General features: G+C 33.8%; 1 protein-coding gene across 1 annotated transcript in view; it reads left to right on the plus strand.

Moving 5' to 3' along the window:
• LOC126814489 (nucleoporin SEH1) overlaps positions 1 to 11911 on the plus strand; it is a 31878-nt gene extending 19967 nt beyond the window's left edge. Inside the window, exons 9-10 of the mRNA XM_050539654.2 lie at positions 5653 to 5770; positions 10337 to 11911. Of these exons, the coding sequence (XP_050395611.1) occupies positions 5653 to 5770; positions 10337 to 10427 (209 nt within the window). The 3' untranslated portion in view covers positions 10428 to 11911. The remainder of the gene's footprint in view (positions 1 to 5652; positions 5771 to 10336) is intronic.
• The last annotated feature ends 1580 nt before the right edge of the window (positions 11912 to 13491 follow it).

Consider the following 13491-nt stretch of genomic DNA (forward strand, 5'->3'; position numbering starts at 1 on the left):
TGGCAGAGACTTTGGAACACATTAACTCTCCTTCTAATTGAGCTATAACGTTCAAACTAAGTGTAGGTATTTATTATACCAATGCCTTGATGGAGTTCGATGATAAACATTGTCTGCTTACGGTAAGCAGAGATAAGCAATCTGATTGGTTGATGCTTTGGGGCATGATAACTTTCGTTTTAATTAAGGGGGAGTGATGTAACTCTGAGTATAGATTCATTATATCATTACCTTGACTAAGTTCGATGATGAGAATTTTCTGCTTAGGCTAAGGAGCGTTAAGCAATTTGATTGGTCAAGACTTTGGAACATAACAAGGTAGAGTGTTCAAACTTGATGTAGATGTTCATTAGGTGAATGTCTTGACTGAGTTCAATGATTAACATTTCGAGCTAAAGCTTAAGCAGAGCTAAGAAATTTCATTGGTCGATGCTTTAGGACAAGATAGCTTTGATTCTATCTGATAGAGAGTGATGAAACTTAGTGTATAGTTGATAATCAGTTTGATTGCTTGATACTTTTGAAAAAAAATAAATGTCTGATTAATTAATATGTGTCATCTATTTGTTTTGGGATTTGGGCTGGGGACATCAGCCTCACTGTTGGCTTGTTTAATTTGTTAACTCTCTAAGGAAAGTCATCTTATAATCTACTTTAATTTTTATACGCCCACATTTTCATGTGGACGTATTATGCCGTCGCCCCTGTCCGTCCGTCCGTCCACAATTGTTCGTGGACTCTCTACAGGTCACAATTCTTATCCGATTTTGACGAAACTTGAAATATCGGTTTATCCCCAAAAGATCTCGGCTGCTATCGATATTGGCATGTATCGGATCTAAACTTCATGGATTATGGCCCCTGATTGTACGAAAAATCATGTTTTTAGCTTGTGGACCCTATAGAGGTCATAATTTTTATCCGATTTAAAAAAACGTATTATTGAATCACCGTTACACCCTAAGGATGACTGAGTTCGAATTTCGTGAACATCGGCCCAAAATTGACAAACAAAATGGCCGCTGTTCGTTCTCAAATAGGGTAAAAATACGATATATCAAGGTTATGGACCCTATAGAGGTCATAATTTTTATCCAATTTTGATGAAACTTGAAATGTAAGTTTATAACCCAAAGATCTTGGTTCCTTTTGATATTTGCGCATATCGGACCGTAACTTCCTGAATAATGGCCCCTGATTGTACGAAAAATCACGTTTTTAGCTTGTGGACCCTATAGAGGTCATAATTTTTAACCGATTTAAAAAACCGTATTATTATATCACCGTTACGCCCTAAGGAAGGCTGATTTCGAATTTCGTGAAAATCGGAACAAAATTGACAGACAAAATGGCCGCCGTTCGTTCTCAAATAGCGTAAAAATATGGTATATCAAGGTTGTGGACCCTATAGAGGTCACAATTTGTATCCAATTTTGTTGAAACTTGAAATGTAAGTTTATAACCCAAAGATCTCGGTTCCTTTCGATATTCGCGCATATCAGACCGTAACTTCCTGAATTATGGCCCCTGATTTTGTTGGAACTTGAAATGTAAGTTTATAACCGAAAGATCTCGGTTCCTTTCGATATTCGCGCATATCGGACCGTAGCTTCCTGAATTATGGCCCCGGATTGTACAAAAAATCACGTTTTTAGCTTGTGGACCCTATAGATGTCATAATTTTTATCCGATTTTTAAAAAAAACTATTATTATATCACCGTCACACCATAAGGACGGCTGAGTTCAAATTTCGTGAAAATCAGCCCAAAACTGACAGACAAAATAGCCCCTGATTGTACAAAAAATTGCGTTTTTAGCTTGTGGACTCTATAGAGGTCATAATTTTTATCCGATTTAAAAAAACGTATTATTATATCACCGTTACACCCAGAGGATAGCTGAGTTCCAATTTCGTGAAAATCGGCCCAAAATTGACCTACAAAATGGCTGCCGTTCGTTCTCAAATAGCGTAAAATAGAGGTCACAATTTTTATCCGATTTTGTTGAAACTTGAAATGTAAGTTTATAACCGAAAGATCTCGGTTCCTTTCGATATTCGCGCATATCGGACCGTAGCTTCCTGAATTATGGCCCCCGATTGTACGAAAAATCACTTTCTTTTTAGTTTGTTCTCTATCCATCTCTCGAAAATGTGGGCGTATCCTGCCTGGCAGCCGCTGGTTATCTTTGTTTTGTTCATTGCAATGAATATCAATTGCAAAGATTTCTGATAAGTATAGAGTTATTGTCCTTTATTATGACATAGAATCTTTCAAATGCACCAATGGTGTTATAATTTAATAAATTAAGAACTTATTTACCTAAAGATTAAATTTCTGACAAACTTTATGGACTTATTGGAGATAGTAGATGATGTGGGCTTGTGTTGTGAAATGTGATGCCTGGTGCGATGACAGTTGGAATTCGAAATATAGCACACTGCCTGCATGGCATATACCTATTAGCCTTTTTAGTGCAGAAAAGTTGGTTGTTAATCCCCATATGCCCACATTTTGTTTGTGGACACTCTAAAGGTCACAATTTGTATCCAATTTTAAAAACTGTTCAAATATGTCACCATTACACTCTAATGGCGGACACAATAGCCACTCCTCGTATGCAAATATTGTAAAAGTATGTAATACCAAGATTGTGGCGGACACAATGGCGGACACAATGGCCGCTCCTTGTATGCAAATAGTGTAAAAGTATATAATACCAAGATTGTGGACCCTCTATAGAGGTCACAAGTTTTATCTGATTTTGATGAGACTTAAAATTTATGTTTATATCCCAAAAATCTTGGTTCCTTTTGATATTTGTGCATACCAGACTGTAATTTCCTGGATTACGACCCCTGATTGTATGAAAAATTGCGTTTTTATACGCCCACATTTTCATGTGAATGTATATTGTCGTTGCCCCTGTCCATCCCAAAATTTGTTTATGGACACTCTAGTGGTCACAATTTTTATTCGATTTTGACAAAACTTTAAATATAGGTCTATCACCCAAAGATCTTGGTTCCTTTCAATATTGGCATATATCGGACCATAACCTCATGGATTATGGCCCTTGATTATACGATAAATCACGTTCCTAGCTTGTGGTCCCTCCAGAGGTCACAATTTTTATCCGATTGAAAAAAACTTTGAATATATCACCGTTACACCGTAATGACGGATGAGTTTGAATTTCGTGAAAATGGGACCAAAACTACCGGACAAAATGGCCGCCCCTTTTAGGCAAATAGTGTAAATATATTGTATATCAAGGTTATGGACCCTCTAGAAGTCATAATTTTCATTTGATTTTAATGAATCTTGAAATATATCTTTATAACCCAAAGATCTGGGTTCCTGCCGATGTTCGCGCATATCAGATCGTCATTTCCTGAATTATGGGCCCTGATTGTACGTAAAATCGCTTTTTGTTTATCTTGTTCTCTATCCATCTCTTGCAAAATGTGGGCGTATCTTGCCTGGCAGTCGCTGGCTAGCTTGTTGAGTCTCTTGAGCTCACAATTTTTATCTGATTTTAAAATCAGACTGAAACTTTCAGACAAAATGGACGCTCCTTGTACGCTAATAGTGTAAAAGTATGTAATACCAAGGTTGTGGACCTTCTAGAATTTTTATACGTCCACATTCATAATGTGGATGTATATTGCCGTCGCCCCTGTCTGTGTGTGATGGTGTGTGTGGGTATGTGTCTGTGTGTCACCTACTGGCCGCAATTCTTAAGTGATCATCTAGAAACTTTACATGCTTATTCCTGCTACCCTAAGGATGACCCCTATTGTTTTTGGTGCATGCCTGACCCCCAGGGGCAGAGCCACGCCTATTTCTTGTATTTGTTTGTCATCTACAGGCCACATTTCTTAACGTATCATTTTGAAAATTTGCATACTTATTCTTTATACCCTAAGGAACCTCCCTTTTGTTTGTGGTGAATGCCCATTTTCTTTCTGTGTGTCGCCTACAGGCCACAATTCTTAATCGATCGTCTTGAAAATTTTTCATACTTATTTCTTATCCTAAGGGCAATCCCCATTTTCTTTTTGTGTGTCGCCTGGATGCCGCAATTCTTGATCGACCGTCTTGAAAACTTATACCCTAAAGATGACCTCTATTATTTTTGGTGCATGCCCGACACCCTGGGACAGAGCCACTCACAATTTTTTGTGTGTGTCTTGTGTTTCGCCCACAGGCTGTAATTTTTAACAGATCCTTTTGAAACTTAGCATACCAATTCCTTATACCCTAATGATGATCCCTATTGTTTTTTGCTGATTGACCACAATTGTCACACCCACTTCATTGTTAATATTTAATCTGTAAATTGTCATTGCAGCCATTTCATATTTCATTCTCTTCATTATAAAAAATACCATATCGATCAAAGCAGGAATGTGGACGTATATTGTGGCGTTACCAATGCTCTTGTTATCTGGTATTGATGAAACTTAAAATACATATGTTTATATCCCCAAAATCTCGTTTCATTTCGATATTTGCTCTTATTGGACCCTAACTTCATGGATTATGGTTCCTGATTGTACAAGAAATTATGTTTTTAGCTTGTGGACCCTCTAGAGGTCATAATTTTTATCTGATTTTGATGATACTTGAAAAATAGGTTTATCTCACAAAAATCTTGGGTCCCTTTTGATATTGGGATGTATCATGGATTATGACCCCTGATTGTACGAAAATCCTGTTTTTAGCTTGTGGAGTGTGGACACTCTAGAAGTCACAATTTGGTATTCAATTTTAAAAATCGTATAAATATATCATTGTAAAAATCGGACCCAAACTGCCCGACAAAATGTCCGCTCCTTGAATGCAAATACTATAAAAGTATGTAATACTAAGGTTGTGGACACTCTAGAGGTCAAAATTTTTATCTGATTTTTATGAAACTTGAAATATATGATTATATCCCAAAGATCTTGGCTCCTTTCGATATTCGTGCATATTAGATCATAACTTTTTAGCTTGTGGACCCTCTTGATTTCACAATTTTTATCCGAATTTAAAAACCATTTAAATGTATCGCCATTACACCATAATGAAGATGGAGTTCGAATTTTGAGAAAACAAAAATAAATCTGCCCGACAAAATGTCCGCTCCTTGTATGCAAATAGTGCAAAAGTATGTAATACAAAGGTTGTGGACCCTCCAGAGGTCACAATTTTTGTCCAATGGTGATGAAACTTTAAATGTTTATATCCCAAAGATCTTGGTTCCTTTCAGTAACTTTCTGGATTGTGGCCCCTGATTGTACGAAATATCATGTTGGTTTTTTTTTCTTTAGCTTGTTCTCTGTCCATATCTTGTAAAATGTAGGCATATCTTGCATGGCAACTGCTTGTTAAGATTTTTGCACATGAATGCAGAAACGTGTTACATTTTGGAAAAATAACATCTCATCGCTTTGAAAATAGGATAGGAAACAAATAAATGCTTGGATATATGCATTGCAACATCTGAGAATGCCTTTTAAATTGCCATATTACATAATATATTCTTTTAAATGTGAATGAATATTTAAATGTGAATGAAGAATTTAAGGTAATTGAGATGTTTCCTTGGTTTTATGTTAAATAATTCATATACATGTATATGTACATTGTGTTTATAATTTTCAGCTAACTATATGGGTTCCTGGAAATGTATTGAGGTTATGAGAGGAAATGGTAAAAGGTCTGAACAACAACTGGAGCCTAAAACAACAATAGTTACTGCATCCAATAATCAGAATATCAGGTACTACCATATTAAACCTGTCACTAATTAATCTCATATAAACAAACTATATCTGTTTCAACTATTATTCATTTGAAATCAGCATTATAAAAATAGAACTTGCTTTACACTTAAAAGAAATTTTGGTTCATTTTCTTAATCAATAAAATAAATTCATTTGCATAAATCAAAGGGGAGACAGTCAAAATGTCTTATTTGGCAAAATTTTTGAATTTAACATTTTTATGTGTTGTGTTCTGAATCCATATTTATTTTTATACTATAGGTCATATCTTTAAAGCGATAATTTCATATTTTTAAAATGTATTAAAATAAAGCCTTAAAATAGATGGTATTTATAAACAGTCCTACCTTGTTAAAGAATAATCCCATTAATCTTATAATTCACTATTGCCAGTTGAGAAATTGGCAAAAATATCATTTTCAACTTCAAATTCAAACGTTTGAAGATAGCTATTCCATGGGCGGGAATAGAAAGACAAGGGAGGTAATTGTGGTGTTATTTCCGGGTTGAATGATTTTTAAGTTTGAGAATGATACCAATGATCGTATAATAGTGAATTGACAACCTATTGAGCTAAAGACATAGAAATAACTATGTTTTAACTTTCTAGAAAATATGAAATTCTTGCTTTAAGCCAATCAAAATGTGTTTTATTTTCACAGTAAGGAATTTATTTATTGAACATATGAGATTACGATTTCAAGATTTTGGTTCAAATGCTACAACATGTAGATTTTTTAAAAAATTTGGAAAATCTACTTAAGACCTTTTGATTTTCTACCAGCAACTTAAAAAATTAGATTTGTCACTTGTGGTAAATCCAAACAACTGAATGGAAATAATTCAGAAAATAATTCAAATTGAAGTTTATGCATAAACTTCTAATCTGCGGTCTTTTTTATTTCATTTATTGTTAATTGTGTGTTATTTTACCCGGTATTGATATGGATTTGTTTTCCTGATTTATACTATTTATTGCTTGATAAATGTTCTGCCATATTGTGTTAGTAATACAATAAGATATCCATTAAATCAAGCTGAATATATTCTACAAAGCTATTTTTGTACAAATTTTGTTAATTATTTACATCTAGTTATCTAGTACTGGTATATGAATTGAAAACTATGTAACCATATAAAGGCTTATTTTCGAAATTTGTGTTTTGAAAATTATCGATGTGATCCACTTATTTGAATGAAAGATATATTTATGCATGGAACTATCGAAATCAAAATTTCATATCGAAATCAAGGATGTTACCTGCATGAATATTATTTAAAAAAATATCCTCTGGGTCTAAAAACAAAAAGAAATTAATATCTCGAAACTGATGGATAAATTCTTATGTGCCATATTGATACTTTTTTATCTCACGCCGAACGAAGTTAGGGAGGGATATTGAAATGGCGTCCGTCCGTCCTGATTTTGTTTCCGGAGCATATCTCATAAACCATTCAAGATAGCTTCATGAAACTATGTACAAACATTGACCTATTATAGTAGTTATGCCTTTTGCTAATTTGGAATTTCTAGGATTTAATAATTTTGGTGTTTCCATGGAAACAAATATGATTTAGTTTTTGGGGCTCAATTTAGTTTCTGGAGCATATCTCCTAAACCATTCAAGATATCTTCATGAAACTTTGTACAAACATCAACCTATTATCAATCCTCAGATTTAATCATTTTTTCAGTTTCCATGGAAACAAATTGGACTTAATTTTTATGTACAATTTTGTTTCCGGAGCATTTGTCATAAACCGTTCAAAATATCTCTTTGAAACTTTGCACACACATCATCCTATTTCAGTAGATGTGCCTTTTGCTAATTAGAAATTTGTCGGATTTAATAATTTTTGTGTTTCCATTAAACAAAATTCTCTGTTGAATGATTTTTGAATTTTTACTACATTTGAATTAATATTTGGTATATAATTATTATTCTAGAACTTATCTCAGAAACTGTTCAAGATACCGTTATAACACTTTTTCATTCATCAACCTATTATTTTATTTTCTGGTGACCGTCCCTATTCATCCCGATTTCATTTCCGGAGCATATATCTTTATCCCTGTTCAAGAATTTTTTTTGAAACTTTGCACAAATATCAAACTATTATAATATTTTAATTTCTGATGTATAAGCTTAATGTTTAACATACAGCAGCTGATTGAGGTAGGCAAAGGTTGTTGTGCAAACCTTACAGGGAGTAGCGACCCTGCCTTGCTGAGCTACTGTGATCAGAGTATGAATCTTCTGATTAGTCCCATTGATACTTCAAGAAGTTGTTTTTATACGCCCATATTTTCATGTGGATGTATTATGACGTCGCCCCTGTCCGTCCGTCCCAATGTCCGTTCACAATTTGTTTGTGGACACTACAGGTCTCAATTTTTATCCGATTTTGACGAAAAACTTGAAATATAGGTCTATCTCCTAAAGATCTCGGTTCCTTTCGATATTGACATGTATTGGACCATAACTTCAATGATTCTGGCCCCTGATTGTAAGAAAAAATCACATTTTAGCTTGTGGACACTCTAGAGGTCACAATTTTGATCCGATTTTGATGATACTTGAAAAGGAATGTTTATAATCCAAAGATCTTGGTTCCTTTCGATATTCGAGATATAGGATGGTAACTTCCTGAATTATGGCCTTTGATTGTACGAAAAATCGTGTTTTTAGCTTGTGGTCCCTGTAGAGGTCACAATTTTTATCCAATTAAAAAAAAACGTGTGAATATATATCACCGTTACACACTAAGATCTTGGTTCCATTTGATAATCACGCATTTCTGAATGTAACTTCCTGGATTATGGCCCCTGACTGTTTGAAAAATCACATTTTGAGCTTGTGGATTCTCTAGATGTCACAATTTTTTTTTCCGATTTTAAAAACCATTTAAATATATCACCATTCCACCATAATGAAGGTTGAATTCGAATTTTGGGAAAATCTAAATGAAACTGACGGACAAAATGACCACTCTTTGTACGCAAATTGTGTAAAGGTATGTATTATGAAGGTTGTAGACCCTCTAGAAAAAGAGGTCACAATTTTTATCCGATTTTGATGAAACTTAAAGCATATCTTTATATCCCAAAGATCTCAGTCCCTTTTGATATTTGCACATTTCAGACCATAACTTTCTGGGTTATGGTCCCTGATTGTACAAAAAATCACTTTTGTTTTTAGCTTGTTCTCTATCCATCTCTTGCAAAATGTGGGCGTATCTTGCCTGGCAGCTGCTGGTTCCTTATGCCTTCCAAACAAGTGTAAGGGTTCGGGATGGTGATGACTAGTCATCTTGTTTTTGTGTGATGTTTAATTGCAGTCAATAATTTGTTTTATTGTTCATTGTTTTAGTCATTTGTCATTTAATTTTATTTCGTAAATTGTCTTTCTAAATTAAAATATATGTTAAATTACATTGAGAAGCATAATTACTGCAATTGTATGAAACCATAAACCCTGATCAACAATTTCAAGGTTTTTAAACCTAAACATCTGTTTTGAATCATTCCCTTACATATCAAACCAATGAAAGATTATCAATTAAATTTGCTTCCAACACATTTGTGTTCAAAGCAAAGAAGTAATATATTTAACCACTTGAGTTAAAAGCATACATTACAACACATTTATATGGATAACAATTACTGGTTTATATATTAGCGACGTTTCGACGATGGTACACTCGTCTTTATCTAGCTTGATGTTACCTATTAATTACTGAAATATTCCTTTAAGTATGCTGAAGAAATAAGTAAACTGTCTGTACACTGATGCAAGTAAGATTTTATGTTACACCATATACTACAAAATATGTATGATCAAAATTAACTGACAACAAAATGTAATGTATTTGTTTATTTGTTGTATCACCTTTGTTTTTATTAATAATGAATTGTACATTTAAAATAATTTTGAATTAAATATTTTTGAAACTATTTTGTAGAGTTGTATAGTTTGTTTATAACATTTTATTGTTTGCATCAGTAAACAGCAGTCCATTTGCTACTTTTAATTATTACTTTGATTTCACCACCACGAATTTGACCCTTCTATATTTTGTAAGATAAGAATTGAATTGAGCATGAAATTCAACTTAAACAAAGTTCTGTAATGTAACTAATGTGACTAATGCTGGTCTTACACATGTCAACATGGCTAGTGTTATACCTTGAAGTAAGTTTGTAGCTATTAAAGATGATTTTTCACAAAAAGTATGCAGTAAGACTGGGCTAAGTTGAGGTCTTAACAGTCAAGTATTTCGGAAATCATGCAAAATTATGCGTTCAAATTGTGTGTGTAATATTAATGGTGGCACAGGAATAGAGACTTAGTGGACAAGGTTGGTATGAGTATCATTTGTCTGGCAACCTCCATTTACATGTATGTGTAGAAACAGTGCCAAGCATTACCCATTCAGTATCTGCATTCTTCTTCATGGCGGAATAAAACCAGAAAATTGGTCTATACAGCAGACTATGACACTGTTTTACAAGTTAAATATAAGAAAACAAAGTTTGATTTTCTATTTCTTTTTTCCTGTAGATTACCACCTCCTGGAATAATGAATATAAAACGGAACTCTGGTTGGCCATCTTTTAGTACCAATGCAGATAAAGGCAAACTTTATTACTGATGAACCAGTATGATGTACTGTTCTACTGCTGCCACCTGATAAATGCTCAAAATTAGGATTGTAACAATAAAGTTAAATGAGTTTATTTAAGCCCGAAATTGAACATAAAACGTTTGCAAATATCCTAAATTCTAATCTTGACTAAGAGAATAAATTTCTTCTCCATTGACACTTTTATATGTTTATAAATACATGTAGTTTAGCCAAAATTTCAGAAATAATTAGTAACAATTTCATTTTCCATGCAGCATATACAGTATAATACATAGGTATGATAGGACACCCTATCTTGAATAGTGTGCATCTAGAAAGCAAACAAAACATTACACTCAAGTGTGATGCCGAAAATGTTTTTCCATTGTTTGAAACTTTAATCTATCATGAAAATAATTGTTTTGGCTATAAATTATGTCCCTTCAACACCATGGTATTGATATACATGTTCAGTACGGATGTCTAGTGTACATTTATATTTTCTGGAATTGAAACAAATCTTTTACATTCTTGTAATAATGGTCATATAAAATAATATATTGAAGCTTCAATATAATTTGTGGGATTTATGTTGTAAAATATTTTGTAATTATTCAGGTTTTTTTGTCCTCTGTAAAATTGATTTTGCGGTATGATTTGGACTTAACCATAAAAGATATCTGACACAGTTTGAGAAATATTGAAGTACTGCACTAAAAACCAATTATTATTAAATAAAAACCAACATAGTATTAAGGCCTTATTGATATTCTTCCTACATATTTGTATATTCATTTCATACAATTATTTTTGTAGATAAAAATTATGAACCTTTATTGATGTGAATGGTTTTATATTTTGTTTTATTTTATAAATATTTTTTATGGCTATATATTTGAGAGTAGGCATGTATTTTTATTTATAATTTTCTGACATATTTTAAAAATTTAAGAATTTGTTTTAATACTTCCAGCTGGTTGTGTTAGCTTTGTTTTAATACTTCTAGCTGGTTGTGTTAGTTTTCTTTTAGAGGGTGGAGTTTATTGTGTGGGAAACAATATACACAGAAGGGTTAATAATAAATAGGTTATTTGAAAAGGTTACTGCATTTAATAACAGGGGCCATTGGTTGATTGTTTATAGTTTGTGTTACCATTCCAAAATTAGAATAATCTTTCAAATATATAAAACTACAAACTAACACTTTGCCTACAGTTATATATTTTTTTATAAATAAAACCAAGAAGAGGTAGTTGTTTGATTAGTTTAGAATAGTTAGTTAATTATGCTGATATATGGGAACATTTCAGTTATTTCGATAATAGTTATCTCTTATATCTATTGAAGACAATATTATTCTGTAGAAACCACAAAACTATTTTCGTCTTTTATAAGATTAATATAAAATGACACATCTTTCAATTTCAGAGTTAAAAAAAATGTGCATATATATAATTAATGCATAATTATATTTACCAAATTTAAGTTATAATAAAATGGTATAAAAAAGTTTTAAATTGTTGCCTTTATTGTTTCTAAATTCCTAAAAATCAAGAAGATGCGTAGCTGCAATATGGGTGAGGGGTGGTCTAGAGTGCTGCGTTTCGACCTCTAGCTGGCCGGTCACCTCTGGCTTGCGGTTGTGGTTTCGATCCCTGGTGTGAGTGTATGTGGCTTGGAGATAGGGGTGCCTTCTCAACCTCATGGGTTTACTCCGGGTATTCCAGTTTCCTCCCACAGGAAAGACCCCTGTACGTGCGCTAAGATAATAAAAATGAAAATAAGACAACTTGTCTGCCCTATCACCTTCCTATCAAGCACTAAGAAGAAGAACAACAACAGCTGCCACATTGTCTTGTCGTGTCTTGTCCAGCTTCAAGTGCAAAATTCTCAACACATATCAATATCAGTCTGCATGGAAATACATGTAAATGATTATGTTATAAAAAGTGAAGAGTGGACCACTGAAATACTTGCCGAGGCAACGTTTAATCATGTGCGTCTTCTAATTCAGGTTTGGTGGCCATTTTAAAAACGACAGAAATTTAACGAATTTATGTGATAAAGCTTCACCTTTATTTCAGTGGAAATTGGTTTGTTATATTTTAAGCTATGTGCAGGCCAGTTTAACTGGAAATTAAGGAAGGTATAGGCCAGTAACTTTTTTGTAATCAAATGATTTAAAAATTTGTTTAAAGGAGTCCTTATATAGAACGATCCACAACAGTGGCCAGAGCAAGACGGAAGACATCAGTAGAGGAACCATTTCTAAGTTGTACGGTCAGAGGGTTGCGTGAATGTGGTACACCCGTAACCCGTGGCCGTATTAAGGCCCACAGAGGCCCTAAGTACTTTAAAGATCAGGGTGCCCCCATATGCATATGCAATTAAAATATAAACAATAAAAAAAACACAAACAACCGCCAAGCACGTGCTAAGAGATTTTCTGGGATTTATACACGTCATTATTAATTGCGACAAAACAGGTAACAGTATGAAAAGACCAAAACAATAAAAAACTAATTGAAAGTTCTTAATTAAATATTTTAAATTTGGCATCTAACAGAGCAGACATTCTCAGGGCTGGATTAAGGTTGTGTGGGGCCCTAGGCCAAATATTTCATGGGGCCTATTATGCAGGCATCCATTTATCCATCCATCAATACAGAATATCAAAACAGCGGCATATGTATGTACATTATACATTGCATGTATTGCATTAGTTTACATTAGATAGGTGAAGTGACATTAAACGGAATTACATAGCTTTTTTTTTCTAGATTTGAGAGAGAGAGAGAGAGAAATGGGGTTTAACGTCCACTCGACACAAACTAGGTCATTTCGGGACTAACATATGGTTTAATTTTATTTCAATAATTCGCTTGCGCTTAGGGGGCTTTAGCAGTGGGAGGGACCCGGAGAAAACCCACGAGGTTGGACAGGCGACCCTACTCCTTGTCACTTACAACCGGGGATTCGAAACCATGCCAGTTGACTCAATGACAGGCCGTATGATACAGCGCGCGCGTGCTAGCCATCCAACCCCCCTTCAAAGTCTATGCATCTGGTCAAGTTTGACACAATTCCCAAC

The sequence above is a fragment of the Patella vulgata genome, chromosome 3 (genome assembly GCF_932274485.2).
Source record: "Patella vulgata chromosome 3, xgPatVulg1.2, whole genome shotgun sequence".
Taxonomy (NCBI): Eukaryota; Metazoa; Mollusca; class Gastropoda; family Patellidae; genus Patella; species Patella vulgata.